The sequence below is a fragment of the Microcaecilia unicolor genome, chromosome 11, assembly GCF_901765095.1.
Source record: "Microcaecilia unicolor chromosome 11, aMicUni1.1, whole genome shotgun sequence".
In the NCBI taxonomy this organism is placed as follows: Eukaryota; Metazoa; Chordata; class Amphibia; order Gymnophiona; family Siphonopidae; genus Microcaecilia; species Microcaecilia unicolor.
Window position 1 is genome coordinate 173,897,353 of NC_044041.1, and position 12,599 is coordinate 173,909,951.

At 43.1% G+C, this 12,599-nt stretch overlaps 1 protein-coding gene across 2 annotated transcripts in view; it reads left to right on the plus strand.

The window, feature by feature from the left end:
• Nucleotides 1–12,599, plus strand: part of AXL (AXL receptor tyrosine kinase) — a 190,453-nt gene that overhangs the window by 106,631 nt on the left and 71,223 nt on the right. For both annotated transcript variants that reach the window (XM_030220148.1, XM_030220149.1), the window contains exons 7-10: nucleotides 3,395–3,593; nucleotides 7,719–7,858; nucleotides 8,703–8,847; nucleotides 10,693–10,719. In XM_030220148.1, the coding sequence (XP_030076008.1) occupies nucleotides 3,395–3,593; nucleotides 7,719–7,858; nucleotides 8,703–8,847; nucleotides 10,693–10,719 (511 nt within the window). The remainder of the gene's footprint in view (nucleotides 1–3,394; nucleotides 3,594–7,718; nucleotides 7,859–8,702; nucleotides 8,848–10,692; nucleotides 10,720–12,599) is intronic.

The window sequence follows — 12,599 nt, forward strand, 5'->3', positions numbered from 1 at the left end:
CAACTGCCGATTACCGCCACGAATGTCCCGTAGTAAAAAAATAGAAAATGATTTTCTACTGCATGTTTTCTGCGCACGGGCTAGCTGGGTGGTAATGCCGATTTGGCATGTGCTGCATGCAAAGGCCCTTACGCGCCTTTGCAAAAGGGCCCCTTAGTGTGAAACCCAAAAGGGGGTGTGGACATGGGAGGAGCATGAGCAGGTCAGGGGTGTTCATTAAAGAAGCACGCAGTATTACTGAGTACTGGAGATCAGTGGCGTAGCCAGTATGGGGCCACGGGGGCCTGGGCCCCTGTAGATTTGACCCTAGACCCCCCCCTGCCGACGACCCTCTTGACCCCCGCTACCGCCGCCAACCCACCGTCGCCAACCCGCCGTCGCCTACCTTTGCTGGCGGGGGACCCCAACTCCCACCAGCCGAGCCGAAGTCCTCTTCTTCCCAATCCCGCACAAGACTTTGTTCTAGTCTGATGTCCTGCACTTTGTACGTGCAGGACGTCAGACTCACAGAAACAGAACGAAGCCTTGTGAGTCTGATGTCCTGCACGTACAACGTGCAGGACGTCAGACTAGAACAAAGCCTTGTTCAGGACTGGGAAATAGAGGACCTCGGCTCGGCTGGAAGGGGTTGGGGTCCCCCGCCAGCAAAGGTAGGCGACGGCAGGTTGGCGGCGGGAGGGGGGTCGAGAGGGTCGTCGGCAGATGGGGTTAAAGTTGGTGGCGGGGGGGTTCGGCAATGGCAGGGGAGGTCAAAGTTGGTGGCGGGGGGGTTCAGCAATGGTGGGGGGGGGGGTCGGTGGCGCCGGGGGGGCTAAAATGTGCCCCCTCACCTCAGGCTCTGGACCCACCTCCCGCCGAAGTCTGGCTACGCCCCTGCTGGGGATCCGCACCTAAATTACACACCAATATTCACACCAGGTTTCCATTGGTGTAAATTCTCGTGTCCAAATTTGGCCCAAACTTGGCTCTAAGCACTAGTCTATAAACAGCACCCAACTCGGAGCACTGTTTATAGCACAGCGCTCCACGTGGATTTTTTTTTCTCTGCGCCGTTTACTGAATCTAGCGCACTGTGGGCAAAGCCAGGAAGTAGAATCTCCTGTTGTATAAACTTTTTAGATTTCATTCTTACTAAAGATAAATGGAAATGCACTGATTAAAAAAAAGAGAGAACTGAGACTTGCTGAATGTAGTATTTTCTAGCTTTTCGTTTGAATGAAGCGGTCATGAGACTTCTGCTTTGTGAACCTGGAACTCTCAGTATGAATGGACTGAGGTCATAAGCAAACAACTGAAAAACAAAACCTAAGATGTGAATGCTGATGACAGGGGTTAGCAAAGTGTCTCTTCTAGTAATTTAGGTCCTTTGGCTAACTCTGACCTTGAAAATCCTGGGCCTCATCTGGGTTTCAGGCAGGGGCGTAGCCAGACCTCATGGTGGGAGGGGCCAGAGCTTGAGGTGGGGGGCACATTTTAGTCTGCCGCCCCACTACCGCCCCCTCCCCCACTACCTCACCGCTCGCCTTGCCGCTCCCACCCCCCCACCGCTCTGCCACACCCCCTGCTGCCCTGTTGCACCCCACAGCAGCAAACACCTTGGCACGCTCCTTTAAGTGAAACTGAGCAGTTTCACTTAAAGGAGCACGCAGGACGTCAGGAGGAAGAGAGAGCAGGGCAGGGAATTCGGCAGCGCCGGAGACCGGCACTGGAGAAGGCTTCAGCTGGCGGGGGTTGGGGATCCCTGCCAACAAAACCAGGGGCCCAGATTAAATTTGGGGGGGGCAGGCCCCCATGGCCCCACCTAGCTACGCCATTGGTTTCAGGATATACATCATTAGCCAGATATTCCAAAAGCTGTACATATGAATACTTAAAAGAAACTGGCACAGTGCTACATATATATACATAAATATATAGATATATAGATATAGATATATGACTAGATTCTATAAATGATGCTCAGATTTGGGTGGTGAAAAAAAATAAGCACTGAGAGCTATTCTATAAAGGGCAATCTGAGCAATTACTACTAGTAATCATTTCTGTAACGCTACTAGATGTACGTAGCACTGTACACATTATATGCAGGCACTGTCTCTGTCCCTAGAGGGCTTCCAATCTAAGCTTTTGTACTTGACTTGCCTAAGGTCACAAGGAGCTGAACTGGGAATTGAACCCAGGTTGCCAGGATCACTGATTAAGTCAATAGTCAGATCTTAATTAGCCATGGTCTAGCGCATAATGATAGGACTGTGATTTCTGCAGTCACATTGATGCGCTAAACCTGACCGGTTAAGTTCTGAATATTGGAACCTAAGCGGCCAAGTGTCGACTCCACCCCCCAAAACACCCCAAGCATAGCCGGTATTCACTTAGACCCTAACTGGTCGTTTTCAGCAGCAATAACCCGGTTACGTGCGCTGAAAATAATCAGATATCCGCAAACAAGCCATAGAACCTGGTGTAAATCCTAGCGTGTAAATTAGGAGTGGATCCCCCAAATTCTTTAATACAGCGCGCATATTTAGTGAACGCCCCTGACGTGCCCATGTTCTTCCCACGGCCATGCCCCCTTTTCCAGTTGTATGCTAAACGATATACTTGCAGATCTTTATAAAATAGTGCTTAGCTATAATTTTGTTCACAGCATAACAATAGTAAAATAATCAAGAATAAACATAAATACATTAAATGAGGTAAACTTGAAAGCAGTAAATTGAAAACCTAATAATAGAACTACCGTCATCAGCATTCACTCCTTAGGTTTTGTTTCTCAGTCGTTTGCTTATTACCTCAGTTCATTCATACCGAGAGTTCCAGGTTTACAAAGCAGAAGTCTCATATCCGTCTTGGTCCCTCAGCTATATGGTAAGCCGTATTGTAGAAAATCTTACCATCAAATCTTATGTTAGTTGGATGCTCTGATACATGCTTATTAGGTGTATCATTAGGTGTATCTCTGGTATTTGAATTCCAAGGCTGTTAAATGTGTATATTTTTGATCCTGTTTCTTGATAGTTCTATTATTAGATTTCAGTTTACTGTTTTCAAGTTTACCTCATTTATTGTATTTATGTTTATTCTTGGTTTGTTTTTTTTATTGTTACGCTGTTAACAAAATTATAAGTTTTAAGTTAAACTCTGTACCTGCTGTACACCGCCTTGGGTGAATCTCTTCATAAAGGTGGTTAATAAATCACAATAAATAAATAAAAATAAAAGGTAGGTTTGCTTGCATTTTCCACTTTCTCAAAGAAAGTACAGGAACTTCAGGTTCCAGCATGCAATGCAGGTAACTCCAAGACTGGTTTTGTGTTTATCATGGTCACCATGTTCTCCTACTTCCTTTCCCAAGCTCATTTTAATAGTGTTGCTTTTCTTTTTCACCATCTAGGCTTCACTCAGAGAAGCTAACCCTGGCACGATGATGCCCCATCATCTGGTGTACAACCAGAACCTCGCTGTGCCACCCTACAGTCACATGATCAGTGACCTGGCCCCATTCACCTCCTATGAAGTGCGGGTAGCCTGTGGGAGCAGCACGGGCACCTCACGCTGGACTGACTGGATCACTATAATGACCTTGGAAGGAGGTAGGAAAAAGAAGGACTTCTGACTCCACAAGTATCTCTGTACCAATCAGCTACAATATATTTGAGACCAATTTAGGGGGAGGAGTAGGCATGAACAATAGGGAGTGTTAACTACCCTGCCCCCTTCTTCTCCTAGCCTTCTTATCACTGATACTCTCCTGACTTTAATTGCTCTGCTGAACAATGTAGTTTGTTGGTAGAACATCACATGTGAATCTAATGGTTTTCATTGAGCTGAGCTTAACTTTATGTCAATGTGAGAGAGTGAAAGACTGGAGTGATTGAGAAACAGACTTTTTTTTTTCCGTAAACCATTGCAAGTCACAGATGGAATTAATTGGCATGTGCCTGACTTATACTAGTTCCTCCTGTTCATCCTCCCCACCCACACACAGGCTGACACTATCTCAGCAGGCAGGGTTTGGGTGGCTGGAAGAAGACTCTATGGAAGACAGAACAAGAGATTAGCATAAGGAAGGTAGTGGGTTCTCTGGTCACATCTGTTGTCAAACCGCCCTTGGGAGGCGGGGATAGTGCTGGGCAGACTTATACAGTCTGTGCCCTGAAGAGCACAGGTACAAATCAAAGTAGGGTATACAAAAAAAGTAGCACATAAGAGTTATCTTGTTGGGCAGACTGGATGGACCGTGCAGGTCTTTTTCTGCCGTCATCTACTATGTTACTATCCAGCTTATAATCGAAAGTAATCGCCGGCTATTTCCCGACACAAATCGGGATATGGCCGGCGATTTCGCAAAAGTGGCAAAAAGCGTATAATGGAAACCTACATTTGTGATAGCTTCGCCGCTTTCCCTTCGCTTCGCCGGCGAAAGTTCAAAGGGGCGTGTTGGCGGCGAAGTGAAGGCGGGACATGGGCAGGCTTGGGCGTGGCTACCAGATGGCCGGCTTTCGCGGATAATGGAAAAATAAAACCCGGCGATAAGCAGTATTTCGCCGGGTTTACTTGGTCCTTTTATTTTCACGACCAAGCCTCAAAAAGGTGCCCCAACTGACCAGATGACCACCGGAGGGAATGGGGGATGACCTCCCCTTACTCCCCCAGTGGTCGCCAACCCCCTCCCACACTAAAATTATTAAAATACAAACCTTTTTTGCCAGCCTGTATGCCAGCCTCAAATGTCATACCCAGCACCCAGACAGCAGTATGCAGGTCCCTGGAACAGTTGTTGTTGGTTGCAGTGGACTGCAGGAAGGCAGAGCCAGGCCCATCCCCCCCCCCCCACCTGTTCCACTTGTGGTGGGTAATGTTGAGCCCTCCCAAACCCCCCAAAACCCACTGTACCCACATATAGGTGCCCCCCTTCAGCCCTTAGGGCTAGGGTAATGGTGCACACTTGTGGGCAGTGGGTTTTGGGGGGGGATTTGGGGGACTCAGCACACAAGGGAAGGGTGCTATGCACCTGGAAGCTAATTTGGTTGTTTATAAAAGATGTTTGAAGTGCCCCCTAGGGTGCCCGGTTGGTGTCCTGGCATGTGAGGGGACCATTGCACTACAAATGCTGGCTCCTCCCACGGCCAAATGCCTTGGATTTCGCCGGGTTTGAGATCGCCGGCATTTTTTTCCATTATTGCGGAAAAACAAAAGTGGCGATCTCAAACCCGGCGAAATCCAAGGCATTTCGCCGGCCCACACCGTATTATCGAAAAAAAAGATGGCCGGCCATCTTTTTTGAAAATACGGTTCCAGCCAGCTGTTGCGGCGCCGCCAATCAATTTCGCCGGCGCCGTTCGATAATGCCCCTCCATGTTACTATGTATCTGTTGTCACTTCCTTCCTCTTTCCTGGCTGGTGGGGATTCCCATACAATAAGGAATTGAGCCACCGGTTCTTCAGAAGCTTTGGATCTTTTCCTGGTTGCTCATATTTGTAAATATTCATCACTGTCTGATTCAGGTTTAGACTTGATCCTTTCCATAATTACTGTAACTGGGATGATCAAATGGTATTGGTTTTGAGTGAGCATGGAACAGAATCATAGTTCTCACTGTCTCTGGGGAACTGAGAACTATAATATGTTTATGTTTATGAAATATTTGATATACTGCCTTTTTTACATAGCAATTGGCAGTTTACAGTGTAAGATAACATAAAAACCAATTTACAATCTAAAAACAACATAGAAATTACAAAACACAAACATAGCAGAAATTACATTGATTGATACGCAAGTAGAGAAGTACAAAAAACAATGTGCCAGCATTAAAAATAAATAAATACTGTTAGATCCACTGTCCTCCCCTGCTCCTAGAAGCCCCTAACCCCCTGCGGTGTTGGGAAATGGTAAGGTAAAAAGATGGGTTTTTAGAGCAGACCTAAACCTAAGATAGGATTGTTCTGCTTATATAGTAGAAGTTCATAGGAAAGGAGTTCATAGGAAAGGGGAAGTACAGAAAAAGGCTGAATTATGGGTAGATTCAGTGGTGTGCTGAGCTGGCTCGCAAGAGCCGTTTGTTAGTTTTTTAAAGAAATTTGGGAGCTAGCGGTCTTAAACTTTAAGAACCGGCTCCCAAAATGCGGTCTCATCATGCCTCCTCTTGGCATCCTTCTTCCCTGTGGCTTGCTCAGGCACCCCATCTCCTGTTTTTATCCTACATCCTTACTCCCCACATGATGCAGCACCTCTTCTTGTTGTTGCAATGATTAACTTTTTTTAAAGCAGGGCCAGCCTGGCACAGCCAGAAAAAGCAGGCTGCTTCAGACAATCCTGGGGGCTTTCCTTCAGCCTGTCCTGTTAAAAGGGACACTAAAATAGACATCATGTTATGAGAATCAGGTGCTCAACATTCAGAGTTTCTATCTATCTAAATGTTTATTTACTTATTTTTATATCCCACATTTAAACATGAATTAGGTTGAAACCTGAGAGCATTTAAAATCTTTTTTTTTTTCCTGTGCCTACATCAAAAGAAACAGGTGGCATGTGGGAACTTGCTCCTTTTGTTTTGTGAATTCCTGCACTTTCCTTTTTTTATTACTACTATTTCGCAGAGAGGTATTGAATAATGAGGGAAGGGCTTCCTTCATGCAGAAGTTCTGTCTAGCATTGTGCCAACATTGTCCAGTTCAGCACACAATTAGCTGCCAAGTTCATACAAAGTTAATTATGTTCAATGGAGAATAAATCTGTTGGCTCAGGCTGCCTGCTATGTGAACATTCCATCATTGTTTCATTATTGCTACACCACATATTATATACTTTAGGCACTTGCTTTAAACTTTGATTGTTTTAATTTGTTTATCCAGACCTTACATGCACATGGTTTTGCTTTTTAAACCCAAATTTGAATCTTAAGGGTGGTTGAACAATTAGGAATAAACTGTGTTGACTCTGACTTTACTTGTTTTTTAGACTGCTTTTGGGTCCTGCAGATCTGTACATCTGCTGTCTGAAATTTTGAAAGATTAGATGGAGATTAGAAAATAAATATTAAATTATGGATGTACTCTGTAGAAGTTGTTGTTTACTTTTGAAAAGTGTGTATCACTGGAATTATGTTATATACTGCATGATTTGTGCTTAAGAGACTGCAGGACGTTTAGGGGATTAGAAAGCTTGTTGAAGTACAGTATTTATGATTCTTAATTGTGCTTTTGGTAGTTCACCTATGTCTCTCCAAGACAAGCCCAATTGAAGACTTTTCTTTTCTCTTGTGTCCTTCAAACGCTCTCCAATTAGACCCTGCCCCCCCCCCCCAATCGTTCTTCCCTCCTGCAGCTTACCCCCCCCCCCTCCCCGATGTATTCCGCCATCCCTTCTTCTGTCCCTTGCCCACCGTCAGATTATTTACTTTTTCTTTTTGTTGTAAATCGCTTAGCCACTTGGTTGGCCCTATTTTGCAGTATATTAAATCCTGGATATAAATAAAATAATTTGACAACTCATCCTGTTAACCTACATCATTCTCAAAATCAAGCTATTAAGAATTCTAGTGAGTGCCACATAAGACTATGGCACTATAATTGTTCACTGCATTGTAATCAGATGCGCTTCACAACCACCAAACCATAAAAATGGCTAACCAAACTTCCTCACCCCAGCACATCCATCTACTTGACAGTTTATTATGTCTGCTTAAGTGTTTGCTGTTCTTTCATCCATCCAGTTCCTAATGCACCACCTGAAAACGTCACCGCTTTCTGGAATGGCAGCTTGGCTGTCATTCAGTGGGATGAGCCAAGAGGAAGCCTCAACGGGATTCTAAGAGGATACAAACTAGCCTATCAGAATGAGGATTCAGCTGAGGTAAGAAAGGAGGGGAGACAGTGTTTAAGAACATAAGAACAGCCATACTGAGTCAACCCATGATTCATCTAGCCCAATATCTTGCTTCTAGCAGTGGCCAGTCCAGGTCACAAGCACCTAGCAGAATCTAAATAGCAGAAAGATTCCATGCTACTGATCCCAGGGATACAAATATCCTTTTCTTACACCAAACCCAATTTGCGTGCCAGGCACACAGTGATTATCAAGCTTAACAGCGTTAATGTGATTGATATTTCTAGATACATTTCAGCAAACTCAACCGCAGTTGTGCCACAGCTTTAGAAGAAGTGGTGTTTGGATGAGTTCCCGGGCAAGTCACTTAACCCTCCATTGCCCCAGGTACAAATAAGTACCTGTATATAGTATGTAAAACACTTTTAATATAGTTGCAGAAAGGCAGTATATCATTTTCCTTTCTCTATTTGAGATTCTACATGGAATTTTGCTACTATTTGAGATTCTATGTGGAATGTTGCTATTATTTGAGATTCCTCTGCATGGAGATTCTACATGGAATGTTGCTAGTGGAGGAGTAGCCTAGTGGTTAGTGCAGCAGACTTTGATCCTGGGGAACTGGGTTTGATTCCCACTGCAACTCCTTGTGACTCTGGGCAAGTCACTTAATCCTCTGTTGCCCCAGGTACAAATAAGGGCCTGTATATACTATGTAAACTGCTTTGAATGTAGTTGCAAGAACCACAGAAAGGCAGTATATCAAGTCCCTTTCCCTTTCCACAAATACTGGAGTTGATTGACTTACAGTGGTAGAGATGTCACAGGTAAGTTCTCGCCATTCCTTTCTAAACTTGCTATTTGTTTGCAGGTGGTAGTGGATGTTGGCTTGACCAATGAGATGATCTTGGAGATGATGATCCCAGTAAGAAACTTGACTGTGCGTGTGGCTCCCTATACAGTCGCTGGGGATGGCCCCTGGAGCAATGCCGTTGGAGTCTCTTTAAGAAATGATGGTATGAGAAGGGTAGGAGAAATGGGAGAGTTGGTGACAAAAAAATGCAGACCCATGTGATAGGATATGCTTGGAACAATAAAATATGGTTTGGAGTGGGTGACAATTGGTTTCTGACCATGTTTACCAGTTCTCCCTGACACCAACCATATCTTTGTTTTCATAGGTATCAATATTATCTATAGCACATCTATGCTAATTAGCTTAGTGGCCAGAAACCATATTTAAAGTACAGTCAACTCTCAATTTCATGCACTTACTGGGGGGACAAGGTATCTGTTAAATTGAATTGTCCATTAAATTTAAGTGTCCAAAAAAATATTTAAGTGCAATACAATCAGTTTTCATATTAAAAACCACAAATTTAGCTATATGTGAGGACATTACATGTCATGCATTCAGAAATATATACTTTTTTGGAATCCTGCTGCATCTGAATTCTGAAATCTTGGCTGTGATCATCGAACACCTAATGTCAGCATTATTATTATAATACACACATAGCCGTTGGCAATTTATCTGTTAAATCAGGGGTTGACTGTATTTAATGCACTGTCAATCATCAGTGGATTTGGTTCCTTTGTATACTTTAAAAACCATAATAAATGAGCAAGTAGAAAGAGTAATACCCCCAGCAGAAACTGGGGATATAAACTTGACACAAATGATAGAAGATGATATGGCGGGTCTTACGGCAGCAACACTCAAAGTTACATTTATTCTACAACCTGACAGAGACTGGATACTAAAGCAATATTTTCTACATAGAGAACAGAATTTCCTAGGCTATAAAATAAGAATGTATCCAGATGTCTCAAAGGTAACGCAGAAGAAAAGACAGGAATTTCTTAAACTTCGCCCAAAAGCATCGCAATTGGGCGCGTTCTTTTGGCTAAACTTTCCATGCAAATGTGTTATAAAGTTAAATTCTGTTAAATATATATTTTATGATTCTAAACAATTGAACTCTTTTTTGGAATCCAAGTTAGCTGGCTCACCCGTCTCGCTACCAGGACCTGTAATAACTTCTACGCCATAAAGTTTAACACTTGGATCTTCTGCTTTGCCACCTTTTCCTTAGTTGATATTAATATAATTTTCCTGATGTATAGTTTAGTATTGCCTCTATATTGTGGACTAAAGATGAGAAATAGATCATGATTTTGCTTAATCTAGATTGTTCTAAGTATTTCCTTTATATCATAAATGACTAATAGTCGTCTTTGCTGATTTCAAGAATTGTACTTGAATTAAACTGTAAAAAGTGATAAATAAAATAAAATAAAAAAAACATAATAAAAACAATTTACATTAAAGGCTAACTATAGTACAGCAAGGAGTGATTTCTTCTCTCTCTCTCTCTCTCTCTCTCTCTCTCTCTCTCTCCCTTCTTTATTTGTCCTGAGGCACTTAGAAATTTTGTAATCGCTTAGCTATTAAATATGAAAAAGTTGGTAACTGATTTTCATATTACAACAATATTAGGTATTTTCCAAAATGATATAATCCTATTTCGTATAATGCATCTAAATCATAAAATTAAAAACCATATATATTGATATAAATGTGTTGTTATATTTAGATTTTCATACACATTAGTATCTGAATGCGGTTACCATGTTGGCCTGACATCAGTAGGGGAGCCAGAAAATACCATGGCTCTTTTATGTTATGCATATAATTTTATATTTTAAACAACTCGGAAGGCTGTCCCTATGGGCGGTATATCAAATTTTAAATAAAACTTGGATATGGTCTCTTGATTCTGATATGTAAGGTCTTGCTGGCTGTTGGCATGTTGAAAGCATTGTCACTAAACCGGTGCTCTGTCTTTTTCTTTAAACAGATGAAAACAGCCCACTGTCCCAAAAAGGTAGGATCCATTTCTGTGTTGCACTCTGTTCTACTAGAGATAGGAAGGGTTAGTTTTGGAGACATAGTTGAAGAAATTGCCTCACAGGACATGAACGAGTTATTGAATAGTGTGCCTGGTGTGTTCACTGAAGACGCACTATATTGCACAGCAAATATACTTCAATCCAACACGGAGAGAGTCCAAAGTACAGAACAAAGTCCAAATAGCCAAAAGGAAGCACTAGGAGCCTTCAAAATCAGGACACAGATCCTTTAATGTTATAACTTGAACACCAATCTTTCCTTAATGACCCAACACCGGCTGTGTTTCAGCGCCTGCATCAGGGATCAATTAGGTTTTTCTTATACGATTATAGAAAAAAACCAGCTAAAAAGTTAGATGCACAACAACGGAAATCCCGCACAGTGCAGGCTGAACGTTCTTTCTTGCTACACACAATCGGAGCGAAATGGTCCTTCACACTCTGCACTGTGTGGGATTTCCGTTGTGCAGAGTGTGAAGGACCATCTTGCTCGGATTTTGTGGAGCAAGAAAGAACATTCAGCCTTCACTGTGCGGGATTTCCTTTGTCAAGCCTTTTAGCTGTTTTTTTCTACAATCATATAAGAAAAACTTAATTGACCCCTGACGTAGGCACTGTGCACCGAAACATGGCCCGTGTTGGGTCATTAAGGAAAGATTGATGTTCAAGTTATATGATTAAATGATTTGTGTCCCAATTTTAAAGGCTCCCAGTGCTTCTTTTTGGCTAGTTAGACTGCAAATATACTGATCAGCACTTAACTGAGGTCATGTTCAATGATGTACCAAGGGTGTTCTTAAGAATTAAGAGGGGTTACCTGCTGTGATGACTTGTCAAGATCCTCATTCCCTCCCCGACCTCCTTGTGCACTGACCAATGTTTAGGGTGTAGCTCTCAAATTTAGTCAGAGAGAGGTCAATATTTAGGGTTACCATATGGCTCCAGAAAAAGGAGGACGGATTGAGCCAGCCGGGTTTTACTTCCATTGCTTTCCATTGAAAGCAATGGAAGTAAAACCCGGCTGGCGCAATTGCTTTCCATTGAAAGCAATGGAAGTAAAACCCGGCTGGCTCAATCCGTCCTCCTTTTTCTGGAGCCATATGGTAACCCTATCAATATTCAGCAGGGTGTATCCGTATGAAATTAACTGAGGAGTCAGTATTCAGACCCACTCCTGATAGTACTGCTGAATATCTGGGTAGAATGCGCAACACTGGGTCCTTAAGTTTTCTGAGCACTGGCAATTTTCAGAGCCCGTACACTGGTAACTAAGTAGATGGGTAGTTCCACATAAAAGGCAGTCCTAAATTGTCAGTACCTGAACATTGACAGTACCCAGATAACTTGGAAGGCCAGCGAATATCCAGATGGTCTGTCCCAGTACCCGAATTAGGTCCAGCCCTGAATATCTGGTATAATTCAGTTCATTACGAAAGGCTCATCACTGTGGGCTGAATATTAACCCATGATCAATTTATCTGGTTAACCTTGGAAATTTAAGAACATAACCTGTTAAATTGCAGGTTTTGAATAGACTCGATGTGATCCCATGAGCGAGGGTTGGGAGTAGGCCTGCACAATAACACAGCCAGACAAAGGTGTAAAACTGAAAATAAGTACTTTATTAACAACAAGCCTTGGGTCTGTTACGTCACAGGGCCAGGAACAGAGGGTGAAAAGTCTCTTTGGTTTAACAAATACAGTCTTAGCCAGGGCCAGTGACTGACAGGGCCCAAACACAGTCTGTTGGCTGCCATGCCTCAAACACAGCCTGTTAACTCTTACCTTTCTCTCGCTGTGTTCCAGGTTTGGCTCTAGCCAAACCTCAGGGCAAGGCTTACAAATCTCAAGTCAA